This window comes from Nothobranchius furzeri, chromosome 1, assembly GCF_043380555.1.
Source record: "Nothobranchius furzeri strain GRZ-AD chromosome 1, NfurGRZ-RIMD1, whole genome shotgun sequence".
NCBI lineage: Eukaryota > Metazoa > Chordata > Actinopteri > Cyprinodontiformes > Nothobranchiidae > Nothobranchius > Nothobranchius furzeri.
Genome location: NC_091741.1, coordinates 47512609 through 47534439, shown reverse-complemented (window position 1 = coordinate 47534439; position 21831 = coordinate 47512609). Strand labels below are relative to the sequence as shown.

Genomic DNA, 21831 nt, shown 5'->3' with positions numbered 1-21831 from the left:
TTTCCCACCAGTGTTTTCTTCCTCCTCCCTGATTTAGTAATTGTGTTCACCTGGTCCCTCTCCCCACATACCTGCAATTATCTCCCTCTCATCTTCCCAGTCTATTTAAGCCAGGGACGAAATTTTGATTTCAGAAGTGGGGGGGGACACAGCAGGCTTGTGCGGATTTGGGGTGGGGGGTGTTATGTAAAGACCCCTTGACACGTCACATGCCCATCTCAATAATTTTTCCATCCTCAATATATATATATATATATATATATATATATATATATATATATATATATATATATATATATATATATATATATATCAAAGTTAAAAAATGTACAACTCTATTATTATTTTTATTTATTATCATTATTGAAGTGCAGTTTTGGCTGTTGACAATGGATAGGCCATTGTATTTATTGTTTTGGGTCTTTTTTTATTGTTTTTGGTGCAACATTTTCTAACAGGGAGTGAGATTCCTTTTTTATTTAATTTTTGTTTGTTATTTTTATTCATTTAGAAGTTCTGGTTCTGGACATTTCAATGTTAAATGAAGGTTTCTTTGTTGCATTTTAAAGGGTGTACTTGCATTATTATGATATATTAACATTATATTAGTGGTTATTTTGGTCTAGATAATGTTGACAATATCGTTTATCATCAACAATTTGTTGGACAAAATATCATCCAGCAAAATGTGTTACTTTCCCAGGCCTAGTCAAAAGTATAAAAATTATTTATACATAAACGGTCCCTCCTGAGATCTGGCCGTTTGTTCATTTGCTGTGTTAGAGGACATGCTGAACTAATGTTTTACACATGATCATCACCCTAACATTTGAGTGTATAAAAACATATTAAATATGTTTTTCCCCTTAAAAGTGTTTAAACAGTTGTTGCATTTCAACACACAAAAAATAAATGGAAAAAATAAGATAAATCTAATGAAAAGTGTACATCTTTGACATTAAGCTTAAAAAAATCCGTTGACGATGATGATACTGTTCATTTTTCAGAGCTTTTTAATGTGAAAATATGCATTGCAATAGATTAGTTTACAATAAAGTTAAATGATAAAAGTTTTGAAGTTACACTTCTACTACTACTAGTAATAATAATTATGATGATAATAGTAATAATAAAAAAATAATAATTATAATAATACGAATAAATTGTGTCTGAGGAGTCAGTTATGTGGAGGAGATGAGTTTGTAAAAGTTAGTTTTGAGTATGTTTGTGAAGGAGGAGGTGAGTCTGAGCTTAATGCAGGGGTGTCACATGTTCCAACTTACGTTTTGACTTTGAAAGAAGTCTCTTATATCCACTTTTCGGTTTCTTGACATGCTGCCTCCTGGCTGTGCCTAACTACCAAAGACTCACAAATGAACACTTATTCAAATGTTATGTAATGGAAGCTGAGCTGAGCTCTGATATTACACAGCGTCTAGTTGACGATGTGACTCAGTACCGGTGTTCCCTAGCGGCTCCAAACTAGCAAAACAACGTGAGCACGTTCTGACTGTTTACAACTTGAGTGACAGCAGCAACAGCCAAAAATACGTTAGCAAGTATCAGCAGAGCCAATAGATTAGCTTTTGGGCGGGTCTAATAGTAAACCGGTTTCCGTTTCAGTCCTAGTGCTCAACCAAATCCATTTAATGGAGCGTAACATTGTTTTTGGACGGAAAAAAGTGCAAGGGACCAAAACTGCCTTTTGAAAAAGTGGGGGGGACATGTCCCACCCGTCCCCCCCCCAAAATTACGTCCCAGATTTAAGCCCTGTCTTGTCTCCGTGTTGTTGTCGGTCCATTGTATGTTTGTCAGCGTTGTTTCGTGCTCTAGTTGAGCTTTTGTCTCCCGGTTTTGGTGCTCTCAGTGAGCTTTTGTTCTTGTTACCAGGGTTTTTGGATTTTTGGACTTTTGGCTCACTGCCTTTGCATTTATTTTTGTTCGTCCTGCAAAATTAAGCATATTTACTTTACATCATCTCCAGCCTCTTGTCGTCTGGGTAATCTGCACTTTGGGTCCTAACCTTCCCCTCAATGTGACACAACCCCCCAGTCTGACCCTTAATGCTGAGGGTCAAGAAGAAGAAGAAGATATAATTTCTATAGCGCCTCTCAAGATAAAAATCACAAGGTGCTTCACAAAAACAAAAAATGTAAACATATAAAACGAATTTGGAAAATGATTAAAAATATATTTAAAATGAGCAAAAAATAGACAGTTGTGATAAAAAAAATGTAAAGAAAGAGAGAGAGTGAATAGGAAAGAGGGAAATCAGTGGATCCTGAGGAAGGTGGAATAGGGAGAGCAGAACAAGGAGAGGGTGATGAAGGTCACACCAAAACCAGCTTGAACAGGTGAGTTTTTCAAGCAGGGAAGCATTGGTGTGACCTGACCAGGATTTGAATCCCAATCTCCCAGTCCCAGGGCGGACACTCATACCACTAGGCCACTGGGACGGTTACAGCAGATCCCTCGCCCTCAGATCTGGAACTAAATGTGGTTTTCCTTCGTGGATTTTCCTTTTCTTTTCTGTCAAAATGTCTTCCATAATCTTCTGTCCTCAGTTCTTTGTGTTTTTGATGTTACAGTGGTGAACAATCAACAGACAATCATTTCAATGATGTATTGTCATTTTTCTTCAGGATTAATTGGATGAAACTCAAACTGTTTCTTTTGACTGGGTGCCACTGTATATGTGTTTAAAGGGGGAGATGCTTTCCAAATAGAACACACCCTACTTGTGTGGATGCGTTAAAACAGACAAAATGACCTTTCAGCAGACATGTTCTTTGCTCCTTAGTAGTGCAGGTTGGTCAAAGAACATATTTGCCAAAGAAGGATGCTTCATTGTCCAGTTCCCGACTCGAATCACGTCTGTCGTGTCTCTGTGTGTGCTATGTGTGTATGTATAATCCATTCTGTTTTCTGTGTTCCAGAATTAGGATCTCCAAATCCAAGTTCAGGTTAGTACATGTTTACCAGAGTCCTTTGATTTCAGTGGTATCTGTGCAGTGGCTGTGTTTGTGTGTATGAGAGCGTACTTGTGTACAAACTCAACTTCTAACGGAATTTTCACAAGTCTCACTTATTAGTATTGATTTAGTTTTTATGTTTTTAATGTTTACTCCTAAATTTTATATATATATATTTTCACCTTTAGAGACAAATTTCTTAATTTTCCCTGATTCCTGATTTTTCTACATCTTACAAATAAGAACCAGAGTCGTATTAATGTTCCTGTCTTACTCACGACAATATAATGGTAAATGGTACAGGACCTGTCTTTGTATAGCACCTTCTAAGGGTCCTACAACCCCCCAAGGCACTTCACAACACAATTGTTCATTCGCACACCAATTCACACGCTGGTGATGATGAGCTACAATGTAGCCACAGCTGCCCTGGGGCACACTGACTAAGGCAAGGCTTGCCGAACACTGGTACCACCGGTCCCTCCAACCACCTTCAGCAGCACTATACTATAATAACAGAAAGGGAGCTTTTCATTGGCTTCTATAAATGAATACACACACAAAACACCTTTCCTCTCACAAACAGAGCGTAATGACCCTTTAATTATGTTCAAACACAACACTAGTGGAGGCACATAAAGTTAAGTGTCAGTCAATGGATAATTTAGCTTAAACTCAGCATCACCTGTGTATAATTTATTGAAATTAAATCATATTTATTGTTGATGGTGCAGCTTGAATCCAAAAATACAACCCTGACAGATGTTTAAATGAATTTTAAAAAGAAAACTTGTTTCATGTCCCCTTAATAAAACTGATGTTTGCATCTGCACTCCTTCCTCTTTGTCTCTGACTCTGTTTTAACGCATTTCTCTTTAAATTTGAGTCTTGAATTATCACAAGTGTTTTTGAGAAGTTCTGATATAGAGGATGACTAATGTTGTGCAACAGCTCTAACACAAAGCTTGGACTACACGCCATCGTAATTCTGGACACAGACTTCTTGACTTTTTCTTGTTGTTTTTTCTCCTTCGCTTATTGTCTCTGTCACTCTTCACTTGTTTCTTTTGATTGTTTCTTGTTTTCCCTATCTCTCTTCTCCTGGCGCCGCTTCACCCTGTTTCTCATCGTCATCTTTTTTCCACTTTGTCTTCTGGATCAGATGTTTCCATCATTCCATTAATCTTCTCTTTTTTCCTGTCTTCTATCGTTCTTTACATCTCAATGTCTCAATCTGTCCTCCCTTATCAGTCGCTATTCTCGGAGATGGAACCGGTTGTGTAGAAGGAAGTGTCGTGCAGCAGTCAAGTCCCAGGTTTTCTATTGGTTGGTCATCTTCCTGGTTTTCCTCAACACTCTGACCATCGCTTCTGAACATCACCAGCAGCCTCAGTGGCTTACTGATGTGCAAGGTACACACAAGGGATATAAATGCAAAATCAAGTCGTTCTTCTGCTCCCTCATGTACTAAATGCTGCCCTTTTCTTCTCAGACATCGCCAATAAAGTTTTACTGGCTCTCTTCACTGGAGAGATGCTGCTGAAGATGTACAGTCTGGGTCTGCAGGTGGGTGGTATCACTACTGTGTTTTGGTAAGTTCATCGATCGTCTAGAGAAACTATAAACTTGCGTTTTTTCTCCCACAGGCGTACTTTGTGTCTCTCTTCAATCGGTTCGATAGTTTCGTTGTATGTGGGGGGATCCTGGAGACGATTCTAGTTGAAACAAAGATCATGTCTCCTCTCGGCATCTCTGTGTTACGTTGTGTGCGCTTGCTCAGAATCTTCAAAATAACCAGGTTATCCTCAGTTTTTTTCCCAAAAGTCTGTGTGTGATCTTACAATGTAAATGCGCGTGTTTTAATTTGTTCTCACATAAGGATGAATGTAAATGTGTTTGCTTCTTGTAGATATTGGAACTCTCTTTCCAACCTCGTGGCATCGCTGCTCAACTCAGTTCGCTCCATCGCTTCCCTGCTGCTCCTGCTCTTCCTCTTCATCATCATCTTCTCCCTGCTGGGCATGCAGCTCTTCGGGGGGAAGTTCAACTTCGATGAGACCCGGCGCAGCACCTTCGACAACTTTCCCCAGTCTCTGCTTACCGTGTTTCAGGTGACAGTGCTTCAGTCATTACTGGTCATATTTATGTCTTTTCAGCTGCAAGTTGAGAGTTTTTATTTTGTGCAGTTAAAAAATAAAACTTTCACAGTTTCGTAGGGAGCCCAAGTCACGCCCATACTTCCGGGCCACGGCTTGCAGCTAAAACTGTGTTTCTAATTCCGTTTGTTGTGTGCCGTGGATTTAACATATTACGTCTGTGAATTTGAAATACACACTTTGATGCCAAGAATGTGCTTATTTTCAAATGGGGGGGAAATATTATTTTAGGTTTTGTGTGAAAATAAGTCCAGGACTACAAATGCGCTTCACTAAAGTGATGTCACCAAACCAGACACGGAGAAGAGCAGAGAAAAAATAGCTGTAAGTTCAATGAACTTCTAATCCTTCCTTCAGGAGGAAAGAACCACCATAAACCTGGTCATGTGTAAAGTAGCAGCTACGCCAGGGGAGAGGAGATTCTGTGGCGACGTCATTAATGCGACGTGCTGATTTGTAATCTAATTACTAACTTTTACAAGCTGATAAATCTCAAGACACGTGACTGGTGTGGATCGAAACGCACATCGTAACTTTCCATTTAAATTGCAGTACAACATATGTGCGATCCAGGGCCTAAGGCAAAGCGGATTTGAAAATAGCTCTTTTAGCCCCGTTCACTTGCATTCTTTTTTTCGTTTTTCCGGGGACCCATGAGCCGACCGGCAAGGGAGGACACTTAGGCTCCCTGTAGGATGGGTTTTTATTTCGGTGGGCTTTTTATCTCTGCAGATTCTGACAGGAGAAGACTGGAACTCGGTCATGTATGATGGTATCATGGCGTACGGTGGTCCGTCTTTTCCTGGCATGCTGGTCTGCATCTATTTTATCATCCTCTTCATCTGCGGAAACTGTATCCTTCCTCAGCAGAAGTCTACATGAGGCAGTATTGTCAACAAACATAACAGCTTACTGTCAAAATGAGGGTTTTAGTTGTTATTATTAAGGTTTCTATTCAGGTGCCAGAGAAAAGTCATATTCAGTAATGGCATACCTTTTTAATCCTTTAAAGCAGTGGTTCCCAACCTTTTTTCACGATGACCAACCTTTCCTGTGTCTAAGTCAACCCTTGACCCCCCATTCTAACTCCTACATACATGCACACAATTAAAAGTAAATTACCGTAAATCCTCTAATAATGGCCTGTATTCAATTAACGGCCGGGTATCATATTTTGGCCGGTGTCGGAGTCGGCGGAGGTGAATAATGGCCGGTATTTTATTGTGGCCGGGTGGAATGTGGTAACAAGCAAGTACGGAGGGCGGTTGTGTCATCCGTCTCACTTTTGATTTGCCAGTGATAGACAGCGAGGGTAATTTTAACCGTGCGGAGACGAAGAGGAGGCGAAAATTTGATATCAAGTTCAAAGAGAACTTGCTGATTATGCTGCAGAACACTCTGGGGAGCAATAGGGGTTGTATGAACTAGTCGACTTCACTGCTCTATAGTGACTTTTTATGCCTGGCATCGACTAGTCGCTGTCACGTGATAATGACCGGCAAGATGCAGCCCTCGGAAAAGACAGCAGCCTGCTATCAGCAGGTGACAAGCTCCTGCGCGTCGGGGGGGCAACGCGCTGTGCCAGAGCGTCGGTACTGACACGCGATCGTTCATGTCGGCTCATTTCCTTTAATGTTTTCTGTCTTTTATTTGCGCCTGATGCGTTTCGCTGCTGTGGAGCGGGGTGCATCACCTTGTCCTCCGGTGACGCACCGATCACTGATGCGGCCGGAAAGCAGCGAGCACTCCGCTGTTTTTGCGGTCGGTAGATCTTTTAGAACTGCAGTTCAAAGGTAACTCATAAGGTGAATATATATGAACCCAGGTAGCAGTTTCTCTTTAGGATTGAGAGGAGATGCAGGAAGATGATAAACAGGCAGGACAGAAAAATAGTCAAATAAAAACAAGTTAGTTTTTGTACCTGCTGTTGCAACAAACAGACACCATTGAAGGTAATCAGAAGTGAGGAACAGAAAATGAAATAATTATTTTAATGTTTAGAGCAGCAGGAACTCCGAGAGGCTGCAGGCACATCAGTGAGTTTGCGGCCGCTGCGCGGGGGGAGGGGGGAGAGGGCTGAAGCAGAAACTACCGTTGTTAAAAGAAATGTGTTTAACTTTGAAAATGTGGACGCAATTTTAATTGTCAAAAACTCCAGCGAACCATTAGTTCATTTTGCTCAAATAGAAATAGATGCCTGCCTCTAATTCTGGCCCTCCTTCCAATAAAGGCCTGGAGCTTGATGAGCTTGAGTCGAATACAGGCCCGGGCCTGTATTAGAGGATTTACGGTATTACAAACTTTATTCAGACATACAGAGATAGGCCTTTTACACAGAGTTTTGATGGTACTGTTGGGAGTGTTATCTGGATTTTATAAATGTAATTTTTACTAATTTATTCTTGGTAACCTCACAACCCTGTGGGGACCTCCTTCCAACACTTTGGGGACCCCCTTGGGGGGGTCACAGTTCCCAGATTGGGAACCACTGCTTTAAAGAGTTGTTTAGTTTCTACAGGCTGCCGTACGGTTAGCTACGCGCTTAACCTCTGAACAGATATCCTGCTGAATGTCTTCTTGGCCATCGCTGTAGACAATCTGGCAGATGCAGAAAGCTTGACGTCGGCCCAGAAAGAAGAGGAGGAGGCAAAGGAGAGGAAAAAACTTGCCAGGTAAAACTGAAAAAGAGGAACTGAGAGAAGCTTAGAAACAGAAAACATGTTTGTCTCATGCCAACAGCAGAAGAGAGGGATAAAAAGAGAGAGAAGAGGCTTGGCAAGCCTCAGGAGCACCAAGAGGGAGCTTTATCCTGGATAGTCAGCGGTGGCTGGAGGTGATTTAAAGAGGCTGATAATAGTACCTTGAAATCAAACCACTAAAACGGTCCCACAAAATATTTTGCTGATTTTAAATCAAGCTGACATTATCTCGCTTTGCTTTTTGCTCTAAACACAATTCTTGGGCATTTTTAGTGTCTAATAAAAGTAATTTGTCAGCAACAATTGTGAGATTTCCATGCAGCAAGGGAAGATGGTGTTGTAAGTGGAGCGAATCATTATGTTTCTCTCTTGGCTGTGACCTGTATTGATCTGAGGTGCAACATAATGGAAAAGAATAATTTGACTGCAGGAAACTCACTGGATTTAGTCATTGTAGCTCAGGTCATGTTTGCGACCCTCTGATGTCAACCGTTTGGTTTAACAACGAAGGAAAGGTGTGGGGAATGGAAAAATTAGGTTCTTTTTTTTTTGTCAGACTCACCAGTCCAGAAAAGCGTACGGAGAATGAGAAGCCACCTATAGAGGAGAAGAAAAGTGAGAAGATCGAGTTGAAATCGATCACCTCTGATGGAGAGGCCAACACTGCTACAAAGGTATGCTGGAGAAGGAAAGAAAGCCCGTAGATCTCTACCAGTGCATGGGTAAATAAATAATTTCCCTTTGCAGATAAACATAGATGACTGCTGTGGAGATGAGAGTGAAGAGAAGAACCCATATCCTGCAAACGATTACATAGGTGACAGAGGAGATTCATTAAACAAAAATGAATGCAAACCAAGCTTTTACCCCACAATTCTCATTGTTTTTCCTCCCTCCAGGAGACGATGAGGATGATGAGCCTGAGATGCCTGTGGGGCCGAGGCCGCGGCCGCTCTCTGACATTCAGCTTAAGGAGAAGGCTGTTCCCATGCCGGAGGCTCGTGCATTCTTTGTCTTCAGCCACACCAACAAGTAAATAATACACACTAGCTTTTTTCTTCTTCTCAGCTTCACGGTGCATCTCTTTTCTTTCTTTCTTTTGTCTCACTGTCTCCATTTTGGTCCAACTCTTGTTCACACTGTTACAGAAAAATCTGCATTTCTCCGCTTTGATCTACAGATTCAGGGTTCTGTGCCACAAGATCGTCAACCACAACATCTTCACCAACCTCATCCTCTTCTTCATCCTGCTCAGCAGCATCAGTCTGGCAGCGGAGGATCCGGTCAAGAACGACTCCTTCAGAAACCAGGTGACTGATGCAAATACAATTTGCCGAGCTGCCTTTGACATAGTTGGGAGTTGGACTCATGGGCCGCATGTCAAACATAGAAAAAAACTAAAGACTCAAGACTTTGCGGCTGCCCACTTGCTTTTATTATTAGCTAAATGGATTATAGCTGACAGCAGCAAAGATGAACCAAAGCTTTGCTAACAGGGCTGTTACACTTAATGAGATTGCTTCCAGTCCTGTAACTAGTATTAAAACTGAGAAAACATAAAGAATCATTTGTTTTCTTTGCTTAAAACCAGAAAATATAGAATTACCGCACTTGTACTCTTCACAATAAAGTGCTTCTTTCTTGTTGTGAGCCTTAAATTAGCCAGACAGTTTATCAAATGTATTTACAGGTTTAAAACCAAGTGTTTCAGCTCTGAGTATGGTTTTTGAAAGAGAACGGAGCAGAGACGATCTGCCTCAAGCACAAGCTCTGAAACTACAAAAGGTCTTCTGTTTGTGTTTCTGAGGTTGTGTTTACTAATAAATAAATTGCTCACTTGGTGGATTAATAATTCAGTGTTTATGACTATAATTGTGTTATACCCTGTGCTGCATTTGTTTGTGTACATCTCACTCTCTTGGGACCAACAAAGATCTGTTAAACTGTATTTTCCAGGCTTTGGTGGAAGGTGGTGTACTAGCCAAGCCAATTAACCTTAGTGTGGAACTTCTGTATGCTAAACAGTCTGATCTGTTTACAGAATGTTTTCTTAGCTGTTTTATTTCATTTTAGCTTGGGTGTTACTGCAATAATGACAGTAAAAGCCTCAATGAGGGATTTTATAGATATGATTTATATATATATACAAATGACATTGGCTGATACTGGCATTAAACTGTGATATTTGAAATTATGTGCATTGGTTTTACTCTTTTAATGACGTAAGTTTTACAGATCATGCACATATTATATATCAAACTCATGGGCTACGTGTTTCTTGCTCAAAATATCAACATTTGCCAGATGTGATGTTTAGTTTGTGAGATACTTTTGTCCTTTTGGTGCAACAGCCCTTGCTTAAATTGAAGAAGTTATCATATTTAGCACAAATAAGGTTTAAAGTTTAAAGGGACATTATGGAAGTTTGACAGCCAAAACATGTATAGAAATAATAAATGTCTTCTTCATACATTCTCCTGCAATGCCCTGGTCCTGTAGAATGAGCCTTTTTACTGTGATTGCCTGTTTTTCTGTAAAATCACAGAAAAAGAGAGCTGCTCGGGTCGAGCAGGCTGCTTCATGCGTGTTCACGCTCAGGCATCGCCCGTAGCATTTGCTATCAGTAGCTTTAGCAGCAGAGAGAGAGGCAGTGCCAAATCAGCGACTTTGTTGCTGTTACTAACGCCTAGTGACAACGCTAGCTACATTTCTGAGGACCCTTAGCTACTTTCTTCTAGATATTTCCTGCAAATTAGCAACAAAATAGCCATTTTCGCTCTGAACCGTTCTTTGGTTTGACGTTGTTTCAGCTGTCATTAAGGATATAAAAGTTACAGATACTTTGAATGTTACTGGAGTGTAGCTCACATTGTAAGATGTCTGACTCTCATGCAGAAGACCTGGGTTTGATTTTGGATGTGAACGTAGTTTATTTAGAATTTCTTTTTTACATTAATAATATATTTTTTTACAGTAAGATGCCCAAATTTTTATTTGAGACTCGCCGAACGGCATTGAATTCACAGATAAAAAAGATGTGGGTTCAACTTTCATTTTGGAACAATTTTTCAAGCAAGGGAAGGGGTGCTCCGTGAAGCTGACGGACTGACCCATCTTAAACCTTTGTCAGCTGTGCTGAACATCAGCATATGGTGCTGAAGTGAAAAGTACAGAACCAAATTATTTAATTGATTAGCTGCCCGTTCTCCTGTCCTCTGTCCTCCGGGCCACACACACACACACACACACACACACACACACACACACACACACGGGACTGTCTCAGCTGTTATTTTCGTTAAGGAGTGTACTGGTACAGCATGCGCGCCTTGTGCATGAGCCTACTATTGAAGCTGCCGTTACGCTTTTGGCCTGAGGGGGCAATCGCGAGCATAAAAATTCAAAAGTCTGAAAAGTCCCCTTAAGTATGAATGATAGGAGGTATGTGTTTATACTGGTATTAGAAATGAATGGTTGGACGACGTCGGTACCGGATATCGGTCAAAAAGCCACATAGAACAGCCTTAAACGTTGCGTATGCACTTATGATCCACGTTGTCAATGGAAGGGTTCTCTCTGTGAACAAAGATTATTTTTTCTTCTTTGGTTTTCAGATCCTGGGCTATGCAGACCACGTCTTCACTGGACTCTTCACCATAGAGATCATTTTAAAGGTACTGGTTAATGTTTCTGGTGCAAAAGATACATCATCTGAGAGGAAAACATGGGTACTGGGATTTTTAAATATTGCAAAATGCATTTCCTTGTTAATATCGCTGGGTTTCACTCACATGACCCTGAAGTCTAGCAAAACTCAAATGGGACAGGAGGTGTTTAGCTCCACTACAAAACAGCACAACCTTCCTTTAGGTTACGACCCATGTAGTTTAAAAAGTCTGACTTTTTATACACTTTCAGGGATTTAGAAGCGACCAACATAAACTATCTTGTGCTGCGTACGTCATTTCATTTCATTTCATTTCACATGTATGACACATAATCACATCAATTCATTAATTCATTGTACAGCATTAATCATAACCATCTTCATGTGAAAACGGGGGATAGAAGAAGAAAATCTTTTATAGCCATCCCCCTAGTACTGAATGCAAAACATGTAACATAACACAAAATGGCCTCATATGTTATAGTCACATTTGTACAATATAACATGCAAAACAAATTACTATTTTCCATAATTTATTCCTTAATCATGAGATTTTAATATTTTCTGTTTGGAAAGATTCTTAAATTGTGCGATAGTTAAACTTTTTTTAATCACATTCCAATGTATTCCACATTTTTGCTCCGTAAACTGATACACACATTTGTTTTAGTGTCGTTCGTGCAAACATTTCTTTAAACTCACATTTCTTTCTTGTATTGCCTTCATTAGGATTCAGTACAAAATTTTTGTGGCCCCATTGGCAGTAAGATTTTTTTAGCTCTAAACATAATTAATAACGTTTGTAAACTAACCATATCATTAAATTTTATTATTTTTGACTGAATGAACAACCTATTACTATGTTCCCTAGCATTTACTACATGTAAAATTCTAATAGCTCTATTTTGCAATAAAAGCAGTGGCCTAGTTCTTGTTTTATCTGTATTACCCCATACCTCTACACAATATGTTTGTGTTTATGTATTTAGCAGACTTACAAGTGATAATCGGCATGTTGCCCTTGAGGCTAACAACAACAATTACAACAACAACAATTACAACAACAACAATTACAACAACAACAACAACCAATTTCCAGTCAGTCGTAGGTGGCAGTGAGGCAGCATGATGAATCATGGAGAGGTGGGAACAAGGAGTGGACATTAGAGAGGGGGGACGGGTGCAGGGAGGTCAAAATAGGGATACAATAGGTAAGATACGGGACTATAAATGAATAATATAATAATGTTGCTGCTTCTAGGACACTTTTTGCTTTGATTAACAAGCCAATACTTTTACACAATTTATTTTGTATGTATTTTATGTGAGCTTTCCAATGAAGTTTGTGCTCCAGGACAACCCCTAAAAATTTAACTTCATTTGCTCTTTCAAATAAGATACCGTCTATAGACAGAGTAATAAGATCACCTACTTTTCTATTACCAAAAATCATAAACTTTGTTTTACTCCAATTTATATGTAATTTGTTGTCTGTGAACCACTTAGTCATAATACACTGCAAAGCCTATGAAAGCCTTTCATTGGCCTGGAAGCCTTAAACTATTTTGTTTCAGGTTGGGTTAACCATTTAGGATCTAGAGAAGCTTTAAAAGGCTGTCGTCTTGTTTTTGTTGGGCAAGTAGTGAGTTGTGCTATTTTAATTCATTACCTCATGATAATAATGCTAAAGCTAATGCTAACAACGAGGATGTTATCTACTAGGATCTGCAGAATTTGGGAATTTTGACGCTCAGTCAAGAGAGTAAACAGAGTTCTGTGCAGCGGCAGCTACTTCCTGTCCCCCATCTGCATTTGGTGACATGGAGGCTACGTCATATGAAACCCAGCTATATTGAATTGAATTGAATTGAATTTGAATTTATTCAGTCAAAAAACATAATAATAATATAATCAATAAAACATTACATTATATTTAAAGTGACTGAAAAGGCTCAGGCTGAAGCAAAATGCTTATATTTATGCCTGTCCTTTTTAACCAATTATTCTTCTCGGGCTCAAAATAAGTTTTGATAAAAGGACGAACAACTAAGTCCTTCAGAGGTACTTCTGAGGTAAAAAAATGCTCATGGAATATGTATGTGGAGTAACCAGGTAGGTAGGTTTTAACGTTGCACATCTGCAACGCCTGCCTCCAGAGGGTTAAACTAATTAATCTACCCCTTTAACACGTAAATCTGTACAATTTCAGCAAAAACAGAAAAGAAGAAGAAGGGAAATATACACCATTTATTCAAATAAGTTCACAATACTCTTACATTTACAGCGCAACTTATAAACTCTTGTAACCATCAACCACAAGTTCTTACATTTACACTGGCATTATTCCATAGTTTAACCCTCATCACAGATATACATTTCCTTTTCTTTTCTTTTTTTTTTGTCAAAGGAACAGTAAATTTATTAATATCTCGAAAATCATAGTTTCTACACAAGAAAAAAACTTGTGTATACTTTGCAGAAGTAACTTTAATTTAGCTTCATACATTATTTGCATTATTTTATAGTATACTAAATCATTAATTTTTCGTGATGCATTAAGACTTCAGGAAAGTCACAGCCCCATCTCTCCCCCTCGTCCTGACGGACACCCCCGTCACCACTGTGGACTCCTTCCACTTCCTCGGAACCACCATCACACATGACCTTAGGTGGGAGCCATCCATCAGCTCCCTGCTCAAAAAGGCCCAGCAGAGGATGTACTTTCTGCGGCAGTTGAAAAAGGCCAAGCTGCCGGCCCAGATGATGGTGCAGTTTTACACGGCCATCATTGAGTCCATCCTCACCTCCTCCATCGCTGTGTGGTACGCTGGAGCCACAGTGAGGGACAAAAATACACTGCAGCGCATTGTGCACTCTGCTGAGAAGGTGATTGGCTGCAGCCTTCCATCTCTCCAGGACCTGTACGTCTCCAGAACTCGGGGGCGTGCAGGTGGGATAGCAGCTGACCCATCGCACCAGGGTCACAGACTTTTTGAGCCGCTCCCCTCAGGCAGGAGGTTACGGTCCATCCGGACCAGAACCTCCCGCCATCAGAACAGCTTCTTTCCATCTGCCGTTAGACTTGTGAACAGCTTATAAACACACAACCAGGTTCGTCTTCTGTACTTGACATAACGTCACGTTATCGGCCATATTACCATTACCTGCCTTTTTTTTATAGCTGAATGTTTTATGCTAGTTTTATTATATTTTATTCTACTTATTCTATTTTTGAAATTTATTGTTCATGTTATATGTAGCACGTTAGTACCGAAGCAAGTTCCTAGTTTGTGAACTGCTTGTTCACTGACAATGGCAATAAACCTTTTCTGATTCTGATTAAGGATAAAAGAAGTCATCAGCTTCACCAGTCAAATCATGACGTAAGCTGGCTTTGCTTTTCTGTACTGAACCGACTGATGCATTCTTTGCAGATGACAGCCTATGGAGCCTTCTTGCATAAAGGTTCATTCTGTAGAAATTATTTCAACATCCTGGACTTGGTGGTGGTCAGTGTGTCCCTCATCTCTTCTGGAATACAGTGAGTGCAGAATTTTGCATTCCTTGTGCATGTTTTATATTTTTAGTCACACTTACCTTGTTCACTCCTCTAGCATTTTTATTTAGAAAAAAATCTGATCACAAACACCTTCATTACTGTTGAGTAGCTGTGCACATATAGCAAACTCACATTGGTGTTATTCAGTATACCTGCACAAACGGAGGCCACTGCATGAGATGAAGTTCAAATACACACAGGTTTGAAACTGTGCTGTGCTTCACACTTCTCTGAACAACTGCATGCTATGTTACACTCAAACCTCTATCTGTGACTTGTAAAATGTTTTCTGCTTCTAATAACACCTTGAAATGCTGTGATGTGTATTTAATATGCTATACTACACTCTCTGTCTCTAATGCTTAATAGCCTAGACTTCTCGAAGTAAGTCCGTATTAGCCCATATTAATAACCCCCTTTAACAGACCTTCACCTTAACCGTGTAAAGCTGTCACACCTTTAATTTGATGTTTCTATGGTCCTGGAGAGTTTAGTTAAGGTGGTCATTAAAACAGAACAAAACAAATGTCAACAGAATTAGTTTTCCTGCAAAACGCAGTTTTAGTTTTCCGTACTTGTGTTTTTTTGCTAAGGAAAAGTATTTTGTGGCAGATTTCACACTAAAAATGTGTTATAATTTGGGTTTAACCATAAAATATGTTTGAAAAAGGAAATTAAGTCAACATTATGAAGAAACTGACCTGCAATCTGCAGCTGCCTTTCATGTCTGGTTAACGGGTCAAGTTGATTTCTCATATTTGTGGATGAATGAAACTCTCCTGGTCTATAGAAATTGCACATGGATGTTAAACTCTGTGGGGTTTTGCCTGTTAAAGGCAGCGAGTGAGTGTGTGGGATTTTTCTTGAATGTATCACAGTTAAATTCATTGTGATGGTGTTGCATCTAATCGTGCCTTTAGAGTTCCTTTTGCTGTTGCCCGATGGATCATTTATTTAGGGTTTATGCATCATTCTGTTGCCATGATTCAGTGAAAAAGGAGCCATCAGACCTGTAATTCCTAACAAAAACCCTCGTACTCCTTTATATGCTCCTGTCTTTGACATAATTTCAGATTTAATAGCCATAACATGACAGCGCTGAAGATGAAAGAATAATGGCATCTTGGCCAATAAAAACATTGACATCGTATGACCTCAAATCTATTTTTTGCTTTCTTGTAGATGGATAGAGTACTTCTTGTCATCAGGTGGTTGGTAAATGGTGTTCTTCATCCCTGTCAGCCACAGAGCTTGTTGCAACATCTAAAAGTGTTGTATTTAAATTGCTTTTGACTCTGTATGAATTTGTACTGTAACTAGAGCATATCCTCACAGCTGGTTTTACTGTGATATGTGGCTGATAACATCCCACTCCACGGAAACTGCCTTTAACTGCTTTCAAACTCTTCCTTCCTCTGTAAAGAGTTGCACAACGGGTGTTGTTTGTTTTCTCTCTTTCAGAATAATGTTTCTGTGTAAATCACTCCTTTAACCTCCTAAAAAAGCCTCCCCACCCCACCCACCTCACCCCCAGAGATGTGCGTTGACATTTTGAACCTACTTCTTCTCTGCTGCCCTTTTTTGTGTGCGCTGTGGAGAAAAGCAGATAAAAAGTTGTTCATTTGTTCTTGTTTAATCTGAGCAACAAGATTATTATCTTTCCACACTGAAACTAAAGGCAGTGACAGTGGTGAGTTAGATAATTAGCATGTTAATGAACTAACAATTAAGGAAGAGATCCCAAAAACAATTATTTTCTTGGTCTTATAATCAGTTATTGCTGGACTCAAAATGTCAATGCATTAATTTGATTATTTTGTTATTATTATTTTAAAATCCATTATTTTCAATCACCTCCTTTTAAAAGGGGCACTTTTTAACCGTTGGCTTGTACTGACACTCTTTTACAGCACAGTTTGCCTGTAAATGTCAGTGTGTGTGTGTGTGTGTGTGTGTGTGTGTGTGTGTGTGTGTGTGTGTGTGTGTGTGTGTGTGTGTGTGTGTGTGTGTGTGTGTGTGTGTGTGTGTGTGTCTTTAGGTCTATCTATTTATGTTGAATATGTGTTTGTGTGTGTTTTCAGTGTTATTTAAAAGTATTCAAATAGATTGCTTCTAAAATCTCTTGTGATGTATTAAAAATACTTTAGAATTTGACCAATTAATGAACAACCCCTAATCAGTTAACATTAAAGGTGCAGTGTGTAAGAATAAAGTGAGAATTCTACAGTGAAATAATCCTAAAACAAGAGTGACGCAAAAGTGATTTCTCACATCCCCGAGAAGTCACGGCATCTTTTTCTTTTGCTTTATTATCAGGTAAAGAAGTGCTAGAGGCTAAAGTTGAGCTAACAGTGCTAATGGTGAATAAAAAAAATAGTCAAGCTTCTTTTTCAATTACCAAACACTTGTGTCAATAATTAATCAATCGTGGCATCTTGCTTCATTTAATGAGTCGTTCAGAGCAATAACAGCAAGCTATATGTCTGATTTTGTGAAAAAGCTTGATAAAATGTATTTTTGTTGGGTTAGCAGCTTCCTCAGTAGAAATGAATGCACTGGGGGTGAATGCAGACCCATCCAAGATGTCGGACTGCCGCTATGCCAGCTCTAATAGGCAACACCAGTCCACATCGCGTTTACATAAATGTTATTTGTGAGTAGCTAGACCGTAAAGTCAACACTTACTCTAATGTCACAAGCATATTATCGTAATAAGTAGGGATGCTGGTATCGGCATCGATAAAAGTTAACCGATAACCAGAACCGATATCAATGCAGTTGCCTGAAAGTGGCTTTACTGTAACTTGTCATTTCTGTTCTCCTAAAATTTTAGTTTTGTGATCATTTATATTGATATATCTTATTTTTATCTACCTCAGTCTTTTCCTGTTGAAAGCAGAGAAGAAAATAAAACCTGTATTCCAATTCATTGCATTTTTTTTGTGTGGTAGAAGTATCGGTAATTGGTATCGACGAGTACTCAGATCCAAGTATCGGTACATCCCTAGTAATAAGTGCAATTAGTGCTCCCTGCACCCAAAAGTGCTAGCACCAGCTCTGACTATGTATTTATCTACTTATTAAAGAGCAAGTCACCCCCAAGTAAACTTTTTTTTGCTGATAAACTAAATAAACGAGTGTCTAATCGTGCTGCAGACATGTGTCGTCAATAATTTGGCACTTCAGTGAATCTTAGTTAAAATTTTAATATTCTGCCTAAAACTGGCAGTGTTGTGCCGTTGTCGGGTAAAAACTCTGCACTGTATTTGAATTTAAATCTGCCACCACTATTGGCTAAGAGGTATGCTATGATGTAAACTGGTACATTATGATGTCACAATGTCATGAGTGTGTGTATTTGTTAGCAGCTCCGCCCTCTCGGTCTGCCAGGCAACAGCATTTGTTGCATTTTTCAAACATGAAGTGGGAGTGGAGTTAGACTCTGGTAGGGGGTGACTTGCTCTTTAACTTACTATGTATGACTTGTCTTTGCTTGTTATCTAGAATATTCTGGTAACAGCCATGAAACTCACTAAACAGGAGCGAGAGAGTGAATGCAGCAACCAAGTTTAACCACAGGATGTCGTCTTACTTCATTTGTACACACTGCACCTTTAACAGCATTCATTATTGAATTACGTACTGTAGATTTTTTTATAGTTTCTTTAATTCACAACAGCTCTAAAATAGGTAAATCATTGCACTTTAAATAGTTTTACACTTGTTTTATTCTGCTTCTAATTAAAATTATAAAAAATATATAATTATGTACTTTAACTTAACATAATATTCATGCAGATTTTTTGCTAATAAAGTAATTGTGTGTGTGTGTGTGTGTGTGTGTGTGTGTGTGTGTGTGTGTGTGTGTGTGTGTGTGTGTGTGTGTGTGTGTGTGTGTGTGTGTGTGTGTGTGTGTGTGTGTGTGTGTGTGTGTTCTTGTTGTTGTGCAAAATGCTGATGGAAAAGCAATATCCTGTTCTAGCTATAACGTGTGTCATCACCTTTTGTAAGAAGTATATTTGCTGTTTTTCAGGTCTAGTGCCATCAACGTTGTAAAGATTCTGAGAGTCCTGCGAGTGCTCCGACCACTGAGAGCAATCAACCGAGCTAAAGGCCTAAAGGTTCACACACTGAAACCAGAAAGAGATATTTCTTTCCTGAAACACACTCACTCTTGTTTTCTGTGTTTTTCAGCACGTGGTGCAGTGTGTGTTTGTGGCCATCAGGACAATCGGCAACATCGTCATCGTCACCACTTTGCTCCAGTTCATGTTCGCCTGCATCGGCGTGCAACTCTTCAAGGTAAGAAGGAGCAGATAAAAACAAATGGGTCAGCTCTGAAACTGTCTGCAGGGTTTAAAAAGATTCATCAGAGGTTTTTGCTTATTTTTAAATCAGGGCAAGTTCTTCTACTGTACCGACAGCTCTAAGCAAACTCAGGCTGAGTGCAGGTAAGAGGAACCTCTTTTGCTCTGCCGACTGATTGTTATTTTCATCTCAGCCTGCAACGATCATGTGTGTTTGTGTTTCAGGGGTTCTTACATCACGTATAAGGATGGAAATGTGGGGAAGCCTGAAAAAGCGCTGAGAAACTGGGAGAACAGTGATTTCAACTTTGACGATGTCCTGCAGGGAATGATGGCTCTTTTTGCTGTGTCTACCTTTGAGGGCTGGCCAGGGTGAGTGTTCTCATGCGAACTCCATCAACATGGTGGGTTCCTCATCAGCTCATGAAAAGCTTCTTTATTCCTTTTATTCTCCTCCATCTTCTCCAACTCCCCTGCTCAGCTTACTGTACCGAGCCATCGACTCTCACACCGAGGATGTCGGCCCCATCTATAACTACCGTGTGGTCATCTCCATCTTCTTCATCATCTACATCATCATCATCGCCTTCTTTATGATGAACATCTTCGTCGGTTTCGTCATCGTCACGTTCCAGGAGCAAGGAGAGCAGGAATACAAGAACTGTGAGCTAGACAAGAACCAGGTAGAGTTCGTTTTCGTTCTGTGCTTCCCTGCACCTGTGTTCTTTCACTCGTCGTGGGAGTGTTTTTATTCTCGAGGAACAGCTAAATAACTTTTCCAAATGAAAGATGTTAGCTTTACAAAGCGACTTGTCATGCTCACCTGTGTGGATGCGTGTCACAGCGTCAGTGTGTGGAGTATGCCCTGAAGGCTCGCCCTCTGCGTCGCTACATCCCCAAGAACCCCTATCAGTACAAGGTGTGGTACGTGGTCAACTCCACCTACTTTGAGTACCTGATGTTTACCCTCATTCTTCTCAACACCATCTGTCTGGCCATGCAGGTGAGTCACAAAGATGTTTACCTGCATATAAATATGGACTCCATAGCATCCCTTAGATAAGATAAGGAAACGTTATCCACGCGATGACTCTCATTTGGGCTTTTGTAGCATCATGGGCAGACGAAAAACTTCAATGATGCCATGAACATCCTCAACATGCTCTTCACCGGCCTGTTCACAGTAGAGATGATCCTCAAGCTGATTGCCTTCAAACCCAGGGTAGGTACAGACGTTTAGCTTTGGATAGGAAAACAAGTTGTGTTTAGAATGAGTATTAACCGATCGCTGTAACTGACACAGCACCTTGGTTGTGAATATTCTAAGACATCTAGCAGAAAGCATAACGTAGTTTTTATATCTCACTGCTCACCTCAACTGCTGCATGCAGTCGTGTAGTTTCGTAGACAGCGCCCTTGTGTGTCAGCCTTTCAGACATCAACAGATGTGAATGTTTCACTCAATTACACCGGTGTTAATGGAAAATCCCTCAGCACAATCAGTCATTTAAATCTTCCTTTTGAGTAGTTTTTCTGTTATTGTTGTAACGGCTCACATAAGATCTATGTAAGATTGTTCTACAGGAATTGGTAATCTGCTGAAAAAAAGGAATCCAACTTCCTGCTTTAGGTGTAAATATTTATATTTATATTTATTATTGACCCTTTGCACCTACGTCACCTAATCACGTGGGTCCGCCATACTGGACGGCGAAAGCATGTAAACAGTGAGCGACACGAGTACTAAGCAACAGGAAAAGTAGAGCCTGAAATTGTTTTTGCGATCTTTAGCATTCCCTCTACTAGTTCAAGCCCATGCTCGGTTATCAGAAGAAGTAGCGCACCTAGATGGGGCTCATAGGGAGCGGTATTTACAGAAGTTAAGTGTTATTAACTAGCTTACGAACGTTAGCTTAAGTTCTCTCTGCAGCTGTTCACCGATGTGAACAAGCTGCCTACTTTGCCTAAATTCACCCGACTGGATTTATAAAATTATGTTATAAACAGCGTTTCACTTTACACCGAAGCTGATTTTAAAAACGTCTGGATCCCTACTAGTTTTTTTGCTGGTGGTGTTACCGCGTGTTCAGCTGCTGCTCTCACACCGGGATGAGACAAGATCCCTCTTAACGGCAACGCTCGTAACGTAATTTTAGCACGCGTAATCATACATTGGAGCAATATTGTAATTAATTATCTCGCATGTCACTACAGTGGACGGTACCGCGTGTCCTCCATGGTGAAATATCCATCCATCAGAAGAACGCATCACGTTTGTCCCTGTCTTTGTCATGAAATAAATAAATAAATCCTTAATCTTACATGGTAAAAACACGTTCGATGTAAACCTGAGGGCTGCTAGTCCGTTCTCCGTCCTCAGTCTCGATCAACGTTATTTGAAAAAAGATAAAAAAAAACTAGTTGACTTCACATCCTTGTCTGTTAGTGCAGCCAGCCACATAGCAAGTTGG

The 21831-nt window shown here is 39.9% G+C and overlaps 1 protein-coding gene across 21 annotated transcripts in view; it reads left to right on the top strand.

The window, feature by feature from the left end:
* The window catches only part of cacna1c (calcium channel, voltage-dependent, L type, alpha 1C subunit), a 231613-nt gene that overhangs the window by 184715 nt on the left and 25067 nt on the right, over positions 1 to 21831 (top strand). For 13 of the 21 annotated variants that reach the window (XM_070548924.1, XM_070548927.1, XM_070548942.1 and 10 more), the window contains 21 exons: positions 2937 to 2963; positions 4224 to 4384; positions 4465 to 4538; positions 4619 to 4770; positions 4882 to 5083; positions 5861 to 5981; positions 7686 to 7800; positions 8384 to 8501; positions 8575 to 8644; positions 8727 to 8859; positions 9008 to 9137; positions 11442 to 11501; positions 14929 to 15035; positions 16236 to 16268; positions 19087 to 19174; positions 19248 to 19355; positions 19452 to 19504; positions 19586 to 19732; positions 19842 to 20043; positions 20205 to 20363; positions 20472 to 20582. In XM_070548924.1, the coding sequence (XP_070405025.1) occupies positions 2937 to 2963; positions 4224 to 4384; positions 4465 to 4538; positions 4619 to 4770; positions 4882 to 5083; positions 5861 to 5981; positions 7686 to 7800; positions 8384 to 8501; positions 8575 to 8644; positions 8727 to 8859; positions 9008 to 9137; positions 11442 to 11501; positions 14929 to 15035; positions 16236 to 16268; positions 19087 to 19174; positions 19248 to 19355; positions 19452 to 19504; positions 19586 to 19732; positions 19842 to 20043; positions 20205 to 20363; positions 20472 to 20582 (2371 nt within the window). The remainder of the gene's footprint in view (positions 1 to 2936; positions 2964 to 4223; positions 4385 to 4464; positions 4539 to 4618; positions 4771 to 4881; positions 5084 to 5860; positions 5982 to 7685; positions 7801 to 8383; positions 8502 to 8574; positions 8645 to 8726; positions 8860 to 9007; positions 9138 to 11441; positions 11502 to 14928; positions 15036 to 16235; positions 16269 to 19086; positions 19175 to 19247; positions 19356 to 19451; positions 19505 to 19585; positions 19733 to 19841; positions 20044 to 20204; positions 20364 to 20471; positions 20583 to 21831) is intronic. The other 8 variants (XM_070548957.1, XM_070548967.1, XM_070548955.1 and 5 more) reach the window with 1 other exon arrangement.